At 40.6% G+C, this 14,108-nt stretch overlaps 2 protein-coding genes across 3 annotated transcripts; both read right to left on the reverse strand.

The window, feature by feature from the left end:
• Positions 1 to 212: 212 nt before the first annotated feature.
• Positions 213 to 2,666, reverse strand: gnpda1 (glucosamine-6-phosphate deaminase 1). 2 transcript variants are annotated; one of them, XM_034689361.1, is made up of 7 exons: positions 2,513 to 2,666; positions 2,158 to 2,288; positions 1,598 to 1,699; positions 1,327 to 1,509; positions 1,061 to 1,245; positions 634 to 808; positions 213 to 491 (listed from the first exon to the last, which is right to left on the reverse strand). In XM_034689361.1, exons 2-7 carry the CDS (start codon positions 2,279 to 2,281, stop codon positions 433 to 435), a joined length of 828 nt encoding a protein of 275 aa, XP_034545252.1. In that variant the 5' UTR covers positions 2,282 to 2,288; positions 2,513 to 2,666; the 3' UTR covers positions 213 to 432. The 2 variants fall into 2 exon arrangements, with proteins under 2 accessions (XP_034545252.1, XP_034545250.1); XM_034689359.1 differs by having other exon boundaries at positions 2,158 to 2,285; positions 2,513 to 2,665.
• Positions 2,667 to 5,415: 2,749 nt separating this feature from the next.
• Positions 5,416 to 13,655, reverse strand: hspa4b (heat shock protein 4b). Its single transcript, XM_034689560.1, has 19 exons — positions 13,339 to 13,655; positions 12,688 to 12,745; positions 12,345 to 12,485; positions 10,600 to 10,722; positions 10,385 to 10,484; positions 10,119 to 10,252; positions 9,777 to 10,021; positions 9,586 to 9,662; positions 9,330 to 9,481; positions 9,099 to 9,205; positions 8,869 to 9,002; positions 7,604 to 7,788; positions 7,385 to 7,480; positions 7,126 to 7,281; positions 6,876 to 7,001; positions 6,662 to 6,769; positions 6,462 to 6,581; positions 6,074 to 6,235; positions 5,416 to 5,865 (listed from the first exon to the last, which is right to left on the reverse strand). The coding sequence occupies exons 1-19, from the start codon at positions 13,443 to 13,445 to the stop codon at positions 5,659 to 5,661; spliced, it is 2,538 nt and encodes an 845-aa protein (XP_034545451.1). The 5' UTR covers positions 13,446 to 13,655; the 3' UTR covers positions 5,416 to 5,658.
• Positions 13,656 to 14,108: the final 453 nt, after the last annotated feature.

Consider the following 14,108-nt stretch of genomic DNA (forward strand, 5'->3'; position numbering starts at 1 on the left):
AAAGATGATGCCTTATTTCTCTTAAACCTTCTATGTAGCCATTTTCTTAAAAAAGTTGGTCATTTGAAAATTTGTTGCAGCAAGACTCTGCAAATAAAAATCTACAAGGATCACTTGAAGGCAACATTTGTTGTTCCGTGTTGTCATGTGACAGGAGGAACAGAATGTATTCCTCAGCACCATCCCAAACCACACACAGACAAAGAGAGATATACAAATTGAGAGCACTTTATTACAAAGAACAAACAAGGCAAAGCTGTACAGTCACGTGAAAACCTAAAAGGCTGACAGAGCCTGATTCTTACACAAGTATTAGTAGAAGTCAACACCAAGCACTGCCTGATGTCCTACAATCTCTCTCCACACAAAGATACAGGAATCACTGGAGTGTTGAATTTAAAAATAATCCACATATCTTGGAAATAGATCTCCTCAGTTCTTCTGCCCTAAAGAAGGTGGCTCCACAAGCTTGTTGTGCACATGCATCATCCCTATAAAAAGGACAAGAATCAGCATGTTTACTTTGAATTGTGTCTGTTTTGCAAATACTTTGGCTTCATGTGCCATGGCTGGCAGTTTTATTTAGTGACATAAAGTAATTCAAGCACTGTGATATTTGTGATTTACTCTCACCTTTGAAGTACTTCACAGTTTTGACACGCAGTTCTAGGGTGGCATCTTCGTCACATACAAAAACAGTCTGTGGATGCTGCTGGAACGCTGACACTGTCCACATGTGATTCACACCATCCTCTATAGCTTTGTATAAAGCAAATGCCTTGTGTGCTCCTGTGATCAGAATCATGACCTGAGAAGAAATTGGAAACGTGACCTTTGGCCTGAGCAAGCACAACTTGCAATTGGTGCTTTATGCTGAGTCATGGAGATAAGAATCGTTGAGCAATGCTGTGCTCTGCAACTAAACGCAAAGTTCTTAATTAAAGAAATGGATTCTTCCTGATACATGGTGTACTTGTAATTTTGCAGATAGTGAGCACCAGGAGTCAAATCTTAAGCACAAACAAAGATCAGACAGTTGATGTTTATCTAGGCCTCTAACCTCTTTTGCGTCCATGACAGTGCCCACTCCCACAGTCAGAGCCATCGTGGGAACCTTTGAGAGATCACCATCAAAGAACCGGGCATTAGCCATGATTGTGTCCCTTGCCAGGGTCTTCACTCTGGTTCTGGAAACCAGGCTTGAACCAGGCTCATTGAAGGCAATGTGGCCATCTGGTCCAATACCTGGAGGACAGGAGGAACTGTTTGAATTTGTGACTGTCACATAAACAATGACAGAGGAGATCTAATGTTCGCATGTAATACCTCCGACAAAGAGCTCGATCCCCCCTGCTGCTGTGATCTTGTCCTCAAAGGCCTCACACTCGACTTGCAGGTCAGCAGCATTGCCGTCTAGGATGTGGGTATTCTCTGCTTTGATGTCTATGTGCTTGAAGAAGTTATTCCACATGAAGGAGTGGTAGCTCTCTGGGTGATCTCTGGGAAGCCCTAAGTTAGATAATGACAGCTCAGTTTGACAGAACACACCTTAAGGTCTAACAATACAGTGTGGTGAGAAAGACTGGTGAAGACTTACCTACATATTCATCCATGTTGAATGTTTTCACATATAGGAATGAGATCTCTCCATTCTTGTAGAACTCAATCAGTTTTTTGTAACATCCAAGGGGAGTGCTTCCTGAGGAGAGACACATGCTTACAAAGCATATAGTAGTCTATTTCTTTTTCTTCTTTTTTTCAAAAAACTTCATCATTAATTGGCTCTCAAAGATTACAAGCAAAACATGTCCCTGCTATGATATGTAGTCGATTTTCACAGCCTAGAGGAGGAAAGACTAGTTCCAAACTCAGACAGTTCTTCCTGTTTTTACATCAATATTTTGCAGGAAAGGTAGGCTACTTTGACAGAAGCTACTCTCAATTATATTTGGGCTCTTTCAAATATGCTTAGAGCACATTTTCATGAAAGAATTATAAGTGTGTTACCCGATGGTTATTTCTGCTTTTGATATTGAATCAACATGTTGGGCGATATAGCGCTGACTACATCACAATGCAACACACACTGTGATCAAATATCTCAAATACTAAGTTTTAAAGTCAAACGATCACAACCATGAAGAAGCCACTACTTACCTGTGGGGAGGCCCAGGGTGAAGTATTTGTCTGGACCAGGCTTGAACAGTAAAATCTTGTTTTTAATGTACTTTGCAGCCCACTCGCTTGCTTGATCGTAGTCGTTGAGGATGATAAGCTTCATCGTTCTGCTTAAAAACACAAGGATAGAAGTAACGTGTTGCTTATTCGAAGGAGCTCAGCCTCGAAGTAGTTCAGGACAAAACACGCCTTAACCAGACTTTACACTCATCAAGGGAACTATATCATCTCATAACAGTAAATGTGGATTACTGTGCATGCTTTTGAGTTGATAACAAGCTGGCAAACGACTGCGTCAACTTTGGCACAACATGCGCTTCAACCAAAACTTTACCTATAGCATCAGCGTCCTGATGAAATCCAAAGAGAATAGTTATGTCACGCACGTTAAGCCGAGGAGAATCTGTAGCTTTTATTTGCAGCAGACGGGATATGAGTGGATCATGTGATTCTTCCTGCTGTTGAGTGATAACAGCGCTCACAGCGGAGGGGACGTTTACTGAACCACTGACTGCAAAAATTACTTGAGACATGACACCCCCAAGTCCACTGGTGATTTCTAGACGTCAATAATTAGTCCAGGTGTTCCCAAAGTGTGGGTCTGGACCCCCTGGGAGGTCGCAAGACAAAAATGGGGGGTCGTGAGATGTCTTCCAGATGTTTTCTTCTTTAAGTTATCTAAAATTAGTACATTTTACCCATTATAGTAAAAATATCAACAAAAATAGTAGCTCAACTTGAAATATAACCTTGAAAATAGAAAATGTAATGAGTTTTCTGCCTTTCTTTGTTGCCAGATGACTCCTAAGTTTAGGGTTAGTGAACAGTTAATTATCAAAAGCATCAGTAGCAGTAGGTTAATGCATAACAGCACAGGAAACACAGCCACATGCTCATATATGTAGGCTATTTTCCTGCAGACCAGCTAAATGAAACCACATTAAATTACTTCGAGGGACAGTGGGGGTCGCGAGTCTTTGGCACCTACATTTTAGGGGTCACTGGCAGTGGCAGTTCTAGACCAATTTTACTGGGGGGGCCAGGCTGGGGCCAAGGGTGTTGTCAGAGGGACAAATTCAATTCTGACAAAAGAGACTGAGAAGGGCGAGGACCGGCTGAGAACAAACTGGCAAAACATCAGTACATCCCCTTAAACTAGACATATATACTACTGTGTAGTATATCCAAATGCAGACTGACAGAAGCTGTTTGGCTGATTACACTCAACATGAGTCTCTTAGCGCTCTAAGGGACTGGAACCAAGTGCCACGCGCATGTGTTCTGCCTGTAACATCGGTGCGATACCAAAGCTTTTTTTATTGTATAATATTTGTTGGGAACCCCTGATTTAGTCTATAGAATGGTAAACATCTTTTTTGAAAAACACACAACAGAATATCTAGTATTTTGCATGTTAGAGACAGCAGGTATACTTCAATGAGTAAGTAATAAGTATCTTGTCCAGTCCAAGCAGATCTTTGGTAGGTAGGTTTCAGGTCAGTTTAGATATATGTCAGTCATATTAATCCGTTTTTCAACCACCAACAATTTGAATTGAAGATGACTATTCTTCATACACCTAACCATAAAGGAACATTGTTTAAATCAATAAACATCCTTAAGATACTCTTTGAATATTAAGTAACATAACATTGTCTGTTACCGAAGGAATATTATCAAAACATCCTTTGAATCTTGAGGACAAAATGTTCTTCTTTCACCTTCAGATGTTCTTGAGTGTTTCACTTAAAACCTTGTCTTGAAACACAAACTTATATTGAATGTTAGCCAATGTAGTGAGAACATCCCCTGCTACCTTGGAAACCCCCTGTATTTCAGTTGTTTTTGTTTTTTTTTGCCTTAGAGCAGTTTCATAATAACGTGGAAAACAATGAGTCAGCTTCTACATGTATGATACTGCTAGAATGCTGACTAAGACCAGAAAGAGAGCCCACATACACCAATTTTAACGTCTCTGCATTGGCATCCAGTATCTTTTAGTATAGATTTTAAGATTATTTTATTGGTTTTTAAATCTCTTAATGGTCTTGGCCCTTCTTATTTATCAGATTTGCTTTTATCACATGAGCCAGTAAGAGCCCTCAGGTCTTCAGGTAATGGACTTTTAATTGTACCAAAAGTAAGAACAAAGACCCACGGTGAGGCAGCTTTTTATTATCATGGCCCACGCCTGTGGAACACCCCACTTGAAGATCTGAGGGCTGAACAGAGCATTAACATTTTTAAAAGCAAACTCAAGACCGACCTTTTTAGTGTCACTTTTAACTGAGTGTTATTCTTAACATTTTTATCTATTTATTCATTTATTTTCTAGCTCAAATTGTAATCACTTTTATTCTATTTCATTTATTTATGTACTTATTTTTTACATGCATCTTATTTTCTTTTAATAGTTTAATATTTTAGGGTTTTATTATCTTAGAAATTTGTTTTATTTTGGTGATTTTAATTTCCTGTGTTGAGTTTCAACATCTTATTTTACCTCCAGTGTTTCCTCATTAAGATATCATGAGAGCGTTTCCTCAGTCTATTCAGCAACTTCTTTTTTATATTATTTTTTATTCATTTTTTTGCTTTTATTACTATTGTTGCATATATTGTGTTCTTAACCATAGGACTGTGGGGTGGGTTTGGGATCTTTTTCTTAATTTATTCTATTTTAAGTTGTTCTTATGTACAGCACTTTGTGTTAAAATGTCATTGTAAGAAAAGCGTTTTATAAATAAAGTCTGATTGATTGATTGATTCTTCAAGTGCTCTTGTAAGGAGTTGGATGGTTACGAAACAAAAAACAATATCCATTTCCCTTTGTGACCTATAACACTAGAAAACACCGTCAAGTTATTTCAACATACCATAACTGCTAGCATTGGGTAGGTGTCGGATAGAGTGAATAACATGCTGAAGCAGCAGCAGCTTCTTTACATCTAAAAGAAAACCTGCAAGGAGGCACTACTTTATCTACATGGGTCGCCAAAATCAGCACAAACCAAAGTTCCTCACCAGAGCTGTAAACGGTTTAAAACAGGTGTGTTCACTGCTGCTGCTTCCCTCTTAGCTAATAGAAGTAATGCTGGGTCTCTGACCGGTATTGCCTCTGAAGTAACAAAGATGGAACATGTGATTTTCCATAACTTTATTAAAACCATAGTGTGACACAGACCAGAACACGTACAGAGCACACAACAGAAATAAATACCATCATGTGTACAGCGCTCATTGTCAAACAGGCTTATTGCGGCTGGCTTTTATTTATGTCATCCAGAAAGAAAGAGGGCATGCTATGTCATCAGAGAGATCAGGAGCTGGGCTCAGTGTGCTAGTCACCCTGCCTGCTTTTGACTGTGGAGTGCAGTTCCTGAAACACTTAACCTGCTCTGATATACACCCAGGTTGCACCTCATTCTCAAGCAACCAGCTCCCGTTTAGCTTTGCTTAGGGAGGCGTTACAAGGCTGTTTTAATCAAGGTCCATTTCAGGCTTGTTTTCTGTGGATTCTGAGCTAGGGTTGCCTGTGCTCTCATTTGTTCCCTTGTCTGCAGTTTCTTCCGGGGATTTCTCCTGTCCGTTGACGGGCCCATTCTGCTCTGCAGGTGTGTCCTCCTTGGGGAGCTCTACCTTGGGCTTGGGTTTGGTCACGATGGGGTTGCAAGTGGAAAACAGCTCCTAGAAAAACACATTCAATACACATAATTTCAATGGTTTTATTAACGTGGAAACGGTTGTGTGGGTTTTCAATTGAACTAATCCAGCCATCTAAAACAGTATAAACAGTTATTCTACATTAGTGTTATAACCCAACTGAAACTTTCAGTGTTCTCGTAATATTTAAAAGGTCTTTTTTAACGTTTCTTTAAAATGACAAGAAACTCACCCTGGTTTTTGTCTGGATGTCTTTTATTTTTACGACAGGATCCAACGTCAAGCTCTGTTTGCTTTGCTGGTTCATGGCGCTGTTCATCCACATCATTACCTCACTGGCCAGTTTGTCCACCTTGTTGACATCTGCCTCATCTAGATGGTCATACTGCTCCTCCTGTGATATCGGAGGGGGATAACAAAAGAGTTGTTACTAATGCTTGCAGCCTTTATTACTTGTATTTTTAATGATGTGTCAAGTTTTTACAGAATCACCTACAACTGTAGTAATAGATTAAATAAAAAATAAAGGATACCCAATAAACATGGCTGTCAGTGAGGTAACTGGTGTAAAAGGAAGATAAACATACATTAAATAACATTTGAAAAGCCTTTAGTGTTACCTTCATTTTGTATGCCTCAACAAATTTCATGTACTGCTGGATTTGTTTTCCCATTTCCTCAAATGCTTTAGGTCTCTCCTCAGCCTCTGCATGCCTCTCCTTGATGGGCTGGCCCAGTTTCTAGAGCAAACACAGAGTTAATTTGGGCTAAAGAAATAAAAATGTCTCGTCATAAGTAGTGCAAAAAAAGCAATAGTTACCTTTAACTCTGTCAGTTTGTCAATGTACACCTGTTTGGGTTGGTCCTCTCCATCTTCATACAGCCAGTTTTCAGTGTCCTCCAGTTTTAATGACAAGGCATCTCTGTCCTACAAATGCATGAGAATAACTTTGCTAACTGTAGAAGAAAAACCTGATCCGTTTTGCACTAGTAATTAGGTGCTAATGGGTGTTATAGCGGTAACTTTTACTCACAGGTTCGCTGACAAACTTTTCCAGCAACCCGTGTAGTTTGTCTCTCATGTCATACACATACTCCTCCACATAATTCTTAGCATCATTCCTCTCCTTCTCCAGCTTGTCTTGCATGATCATCTTACCCTGAGGAGAAGCCAAACAGCAACTGTTACCGCTCAGCACTTGAAAGAAGATCAAGTAATTAATAGTGACAGATGAGTGGATTGAGTTGTGTGTGTATGTGTGTCATGGCTGAAAGTATAGTCACCTCATTTTCTACAAAAAGGTTCAGCATGTCATCTGCTAGCTGCCACTGTGGACTGTTTTCAATGGGAAGCTCCAGCACTTTTGTTTTGACTTTGGGCTTTTTGGCTTGTGGAGGCTGGTCTGACTTCTTCTCGCCTTTGCCCTCCTCTGTGGTAGTCTGCAGGTGAGAGAATATGCATTGTCAATAGAAGTTTAGCTTTTAGATTGATCTAATGAACTGGCAACTTTTATTTGTGTCACACAAAAAGGGAGCATCCTACTTCCATCTCTTCATTCTCTTTTGGCGTCTTCTCCTCGGTTTCTTTCTGAGTGTCACCCTGACCCTGTTGCTCCTCCTGATCGGTCTGCATTTTGCTCTGAGGAGGAGTCATTAAAGCCATTTATGTTTTTGATTCAAACACAAGTTTAACAAAATGGAGTACAGCAGATCTGATGATAAAAATTTGGATGAAAAAAATCTTCATGGCTTTTTTTTTTACCTCTCCTTCTTTGTCACTGGCTTGTTCTGTTTCCATGGGTTCCTCTGTCTCATCTGACTTCTGCACTTCAACCAGAGAGGCGCTAGACACGCTGAAGATACCGTGGATGTTCACTCGCACCTTGACTTTCACCTTAGAGCTCTCCCCAGATGCCTGAGGGACAACCTTTTGGATCATGTACTGACCTGTTTGAGGGACCAAAATAAAGATACAATAAAAATGTGTTGGCAAGACGGCTTTACGACCTCTGCTGGTGCCAACAATGTCACCATGTGTGGTCAGTATTTCAATGTTTATCAACCAAGGGACCATACGACAGCTGAAAGGAAAGTAATTACTGGAAAGCTGCATGACTGGATGCTAATCTTATTTTGTGTCTGCTGCATATGTGGGACTTTCTTTCCTCTAGGTCCAGTTTCTTCAAAGAAATGTAATCTGATTATGGCTATTGGTTTGGAACACTTCTGAAACTGAGCTGTTCAAAAGAAAAGGGGAATTCTGAAACAGTCAAGAGCATGTGCACGGTTTTAGTTGTGAACTGGATCAAACCTTCAGTGGGTCACTCGAAACTTTTTTATTGGGATTGGGATATGTTGATAAAAAAGGCAGGATTATTCTAATCCCTGTGGAAGGGTGGGTTTGCAGTGAATCCCAGGACCTAAATGACAATTAAAAGGGATGTTAGGCTAGAAAACCAAAATCAAGGGGCCTTGTCATCACAACATCATCCACTTAATCTGTCAAAAATAAAAAATAATCACTATATTAATTTGGATGACACCATCACAAGTAGTTCCACATGGTTTAATACCTAAGAGTGTAAAAGAGGTTTTATGTGTCGGTTCAGATTCTAACCAAGAACCACTGATGTTTATGTCTAATTATTACTCTGCTTTCTTATCTACAACCAGGCTTTGTTAACACTTGAATCTGATTAGATCAAAATCCTTGATCATAACAACGGTGATTGATTCTAATCATCATACAAATATTGGGGACAACTTGATCACAGGTCATAGCAAATCAATCTGCAGAAAGGAGTTTTGGCACATTTTACCACTGCCTGTTGACACTGTGGCAAAAACGTTAGCTTCTGTTAGTATTCTAAATGAGTAAACATTGCAGTAAAAGCATTTGATGTCTTCTCCTCACCATGTCAGGATTCAGATTTGAATAACCAGTTAGGTCCATGACAAAGTTCCATGCTATTACAGCATGTTCTGTTTTCCTTTTTTTTTTTTTTTTTTACAATTTCAGACGCTTACCAATAGTGGGATCAGGGTAGGGCAGGTCATTAGGGGCGTTGTAGTAAGCCTCCAAAGAGAAAGGCTCTTTCCGGTAGAAGGTCAGCACTTTGGAGAAAGGTGCTGCATGATTCTTGGGAAATACCTCACAATCACTGGAACAAGGACATATTTCATAATCATTAAAATATTTCACACCAAAGGCAGTGGGCAAGAAACAGTAGAGTTGAATCTCAACATTTTTTTTGTACCTCAAACCTTCCTCTGCAGCAGAATGCCACTTTAGGGAGATGGGATAGGGAGCAACATCTGTTATGGAGAATTCCCGCACTTTGAAGGCAGGTGACAGGATCGCACACTGGAAACACAGGCATGGTTTCAATAAGAGCTCATTACACTAATTTCACATTGTTTAACATTGGAGGTATGCTGTGCAGATTGGACACTAGCTTCAAATAAGTAAATAAGATACTGTGACAGACCTGCAGGGCACATCCTCTGGCCACAGCTTCGTCAGCATTCAGTGTGGTGTTCAACTCCTTCCCGAAGAATTTGCTGATTCTCTCTTTGACAGCAGGGATCCTGGAAGCTCCACCCACTATCTCAACTGCATAGATGTCCTCCCTTTTCAGTTCTGTTGGAACAAAAAAACGTTTTGTTACAGCACAATCTAAAAAAAACGTGGACACTTACGATCTTTAAAAGAATCTGAAAAAGTGAAGTGGGTTCTGTACTCACTGGTTTGTTCCAGCAGACTCTGCAGAGGAGCCTCAACACGTGCCAAAATATCAGCACACATCTCTTCAAATTGACCCCTTGTGCAAGACAAAAGGTGAACATGACTTTAGCTTTAAAAATGAAACTTAGAATAAGTAGTACAAATTATTCATGGATTCTCAATGCAACAAATGATGTCTTGATAAGTCTACCTGTTCAGTTTCGCAGTGACGTCAATGTCATTCATGAAGCACTCAATGTTGAGCGGCAGGTCAGAGGAGTTGGCGCTCATCAGTTTCTTGAGTTTTTCACACTCCTGGTAGAGCCTGACCAGAGCACGGGGCTTTGTCTTTACATCCAGCTTGTACTTCTTGCCAAATTCCTCACAGAAGTGCCGCACCAGCATCTCATCGAAGTCTCTTCCTCCCAGCTCTGGGTCACACGCTGTGGACAGCACCTGAGAGATGAGGTGAAGAGGTGAGAACAGGAGTGAAGGACTGACACAAAGCCTAGATTGATGAAGAGTACCACAATGTGTTGATTTGGCTACACACCTTGAGTTTGCCTTTATTAAAGGCACACACTGATGTCTGGAATCCAGAGTGGCCCAGGTCCACAAACACCACATTCCTTGCCTTCTCCTCGGGAGCAGGGAGATCCTGTTTGTAGATCCCGTATGCCAGAGCCACTGTAAAAAGAAGTATCAAATTATGAAGGAACAGAACAATCATTGGAATGCCAAAGTGTGCATGTACCACCTAACAATCAAAAACATGCACATAATTGCTCCAGCCCTACTCACAAAAACATGTATACAGACCTGCAGTTGTTTCATTCATGAGCCTCAGGCAGTTGAGTCCAGCAATCTGAGCAGCATCCACCACTGATCTCCTCTCAGCATCAGTGTAATAGCAGGGAACCTACAATAGACAGCATATGAAATACATGAATGACAACTAGTTTCTGATTAACATGCTTGATTAACCCCAAGCTATAAACGTATCATGTGTAAGGACAGTCATATGCTAAACTTACAGAAATGACACAATCGGCAACAGGCTTCTTCATTGCACCCTCTGCTGTCTCCTTAAGCTTGGTAAGCAGCATGGCAGTGACCTGCTCAATGCTGAACACCTTCTCTTCCTCCATGTACATCACCTGGAGAAATAGTCACATTGTCAGACAAGATGATCACTACATTGCTATACATGATTTCTAACTGGTTGGCTCTGGATTTGTAAACTGCAGTTTAAGTGACAGTGACAGTGATCACATTTCCAAACATGCAGTTTGACTCACCAGTGTTATTTAACACTGCCAGTATCACTCTCTTATTCTCTCTTGACAGTGTCCATTATACTTTCACTGTATCACCAAGGCTACATTTCAAACGCCACCTTAGTTCAGCTTGAGATGACAGACAGGCATTTCACAACTTCAAGAAACACACGTGTGCTGCATCGTCAGGGCAATAAAGAGAAGCTCATCTGCAGGCTTTTAGTGCCTGCTGGTGTTACAGCTCTGTTTAAATAAAGCCCCATTTATGACTATAAGACTGACACTGTACAGCAGGAAGAAATAAATGTAGTTTTCACATCACAAAGGGATGTTGAAAGAAGAATCTCCATAATTCTGCACATTTACAGAAACATGCTGCAGCATTCTAGTATGGTTTGTTAATCTACTAATTCTAATACATTTACTATCACTGTGTTATTTTGTGTTTTCTTAGTATCTTCTTGTGACGGGTGATTTATTTTAAGGTGTTTTATTTTATAGATTATCAGGTGTGATCAGTGTTGCTTCATTATCTTCACCCTGATGAGATACTTGCCCCTTTCCACACCGCATGATTCAGGCAGTTTATTCTGGAGCTCTTGCAGCTGATGTAACACACTTCTTTGTAAATTAGGGAGCTAGCAGCAGAGGACAGGGCTCTATGTTTATGAATGACTTTTATGTCACTACCCAAATATTAGAATATAATCTGAAATCATGCACAAGGACAGCCATATGACAATATCACTAGGTTGTTGTATAAAAAGTAAAACTTAAATAATAACTCTGTAGAAAAAGGGACATTGTGAAAACGATCAAGGTTATTAGATGATCTGTGACCACTCCAAATGGTAGAGGCTTTTATTCCAGATTGTGGTTTACCTGGGCTGCCTCTAAGAATGCCATATGGGCATAATACAGGTATGTTAGAATTAAAGTTGGGCATAGTGGCTTCAAAGATCAAAAAGCCACTATGCCTTGCGCTCCTGCAACACTTTACAAATGTGTGTTCCCTGTGTTCGGACAGAGTTCAGTAAGAGAGCGTTCAGTTTTGCTGCTCCTACTGCTTGGAATACACTTCAGCAGGACTTGAGTCTGTCAGATCTTATCTCACTGGACACCTTTGGGTCCATCTTAAATGAAAGACAGACCCCAGAACAGTGCCTGTGTTTTTAAATGCTGTTTTTGTAATCACAAATTCCACTTTATTTGAAAATAAGTTGCACTGTTAAATTATTGATTGCTTCTACATACTGTCTGTACATATGCTGCATGCTGTTGAGTTTTGCTATTTATTTTGATGTGTGCTGCTGACCTCATGCCCAGGTCGCCCTTGTAAATGAGGTCTTGATCTAAATGGGTCTCATCTGGTTTAATAAAGGTGAAATAAATAAATACATAAATAAATAACAAATGTCTGGGTGATGACCAGTAAAAACTATGGATAACAGAACAATTTTCCCAATCAATATAACTGTTGTAGTTTCTCATTGTTCTCTTACCTTTATGCCAGTTGTTCCTGATGGCATTTGAGCAATGTCATAGACCAAACTGTTTTTGAGGCGATGCACAAAGGGATCGGAAAATGCCCTGCCATGAAACTTTTTGAACCCTTGGACTGTGTTCTTGCAGTTTGTGACAACCTGTAGGCAAGAAAAGGCAAGATGCACATGAAAGAAAAGTGTAGACTCGTGGCTGAAGAACTTGTTCTTTGAATTTGATGAGAGCTGGAGACGTGCCTAGCTCTGCTGATCCATGAATCCATGCACTATTGATACATCAGTCCCACTTCTGCTCAGTATAGACACACATTCTGTATAAATACTGATCCCTGAGAAAACATACCTGACTTTTAGCCGCAGCACCAATGGATCGATTCCTGGGTCCAAAGGAAACACATGCTCTAGAAACAAAAAAGGAATATTATTATAATGAAACTTTGTACATGGTGGATTTAAGCAATAATGTATCCGTATTTGGTTTGATGGCAGCGATGTGGAGTGATAACATGTCTGTAAGTGTCCATTTTATGGTCTCATATCTGTTCCATCTATAGACTATATGATCCGAGGTGATTTAATTGAAATTGTTTGATGGAGAGGGTTTGACAGCCACGATCCGGCCTCCTCCCATCATGAGCTCCTTCATGCCTGCACCGGGAAAATCTATCACCTGACCGGGTAGGTCAATTATTATCTTTAGAATTATTTCGACGATCTCACTGTATTTTGACTTTAAAAACGACTCCTGTCAGATGAGATGACCACAATATGTCTTTATTCTCACAATGGTTCTGCCTCAGCTGGCGTTAGCTTTAGCAATCACATGCCGTTTCCTGTTGTGAAATCTGCTAGCATGCTAACTAGCTAACGTAGCAAGGTTAGCTTGACTCAGTTGTCTGATAAACAAAAGATGATCCATTCACATTCACTGCCCGCTCCCAGCGCAGGTAACACCACATAAATCACACTCAATCACGCGTTTGATTTTACTCACGGTGTACATCGGTCGCTGTATTCATTAGCGACAGTTTCAATCCCTCCGGCTCTGGCTACCGCTACATAGCAGTTCATGAAGCCGACGTCAAATCCCACGACTGACATCTTGACTAGCTAACAGAACCCTTTACAGGAGAGTAAATACAAGGAAGAGCAGGAATACAGGTAGGTGCTAAACGTGACAGCAGCAGGTACAGTGGATTTCGGTCAGCGGACGGTGATACACCCTTGTTCTTGTTCCATGAAGCTGGGTAGCAGCATGCGGTAGGTACGCCGGTGGATGCGTGAGAGCGTTCAGGAATCTTCTGTCTGTCTGACCAATAGCATCACTCCGCAGCGCGCAGGAGGCTGCTATCATGCGCCCCCTACAGGCGAGGGACGGCACTGCAGGAGCAACTTTACATTTTTAACACACTCTCAAAGCCGCCATTTCAATGTACCATCATCATACTGTCTAATGCAGGGGTTCACAAACTTTTCAGCCCGCGACCCCCAAAATATAGGTGCCAAAGACTTGGGACCACCACTGTCCCTCAAAGTGATTTAATGTGGCTTTATTTAGCTGGTCTGCAGAAAATTAACCCACCTATATGAGAATGGGTCTGTGTTTCCGTTGATGTTATGAATTAACCTACTGCTACTGATGCTTTGATAATCAACAGTTCACTAACCCTAAACTTAGGAGTCATCTGACAGAAAGAAAGGCAGAAAACTCATTACATTTTCTATTTTCAAGGTTTTATTTCAAGGTCAGCTATTACTCTTGTT

The sequence above is a fragment of the Notolabrus celidotus genome, chromosome 8 (genome assembly GCF_009762535.1).
Source record: "Notolabrus celidotus isolate fNotCel1 chromosome 8, fNotCel1.pri, whole genome shotgun sequence".
Classification (NCBI taxonomy): Eukaryota; Metazoa; Chordata; class Actinopteri; order Labriformes; family Labridae; genus Notolabrus; species Notolabrus celidotus.

Coding starts and splice junctions, on each gene's coding strand:
- gnpda1 (XM_034689361.1), bottom strand. CDS start 2,281: ATGAAGCTTATCATCCTCAACGACTACGATCAAGCAAGCGAGTGGGCT. Junction 1,700..2,157: donor CACCCTGGGCCTCCCCACAG/GTAAGTAGTGGC, acceptor GTCTCTCCTCAG/GAAGCACTCCCCTTGGATGT. Junction 809..1,060: donor CTGTCATGGACGCAAAAGAG/GTTAGAGGCCTA, acceptor ATTTCTTCTCAG/GTCATGATTCTGATCACAGG.
- hspa4b (XM_034689560.1), bottom strand. CDS start 13,445: ATGTCAGTCGTGGGATTTGACGTCGGCTTCATGAACTGCTATGTAGCG. Junction 10,253..10,384: donor CATGAATGAAACAACTGCAG/GTCTGTATACAT, acceptor TTCTTTTTACAG/TGGCTCTGGCATACGGGATC. Junction 7,481..7,603: donor CCAGTGACAAAGAAGGAGAG/GTAAAAAAAAAA, acceptor ACTCCTCCTCAG/AGCAAAATGCAGACCGATCA.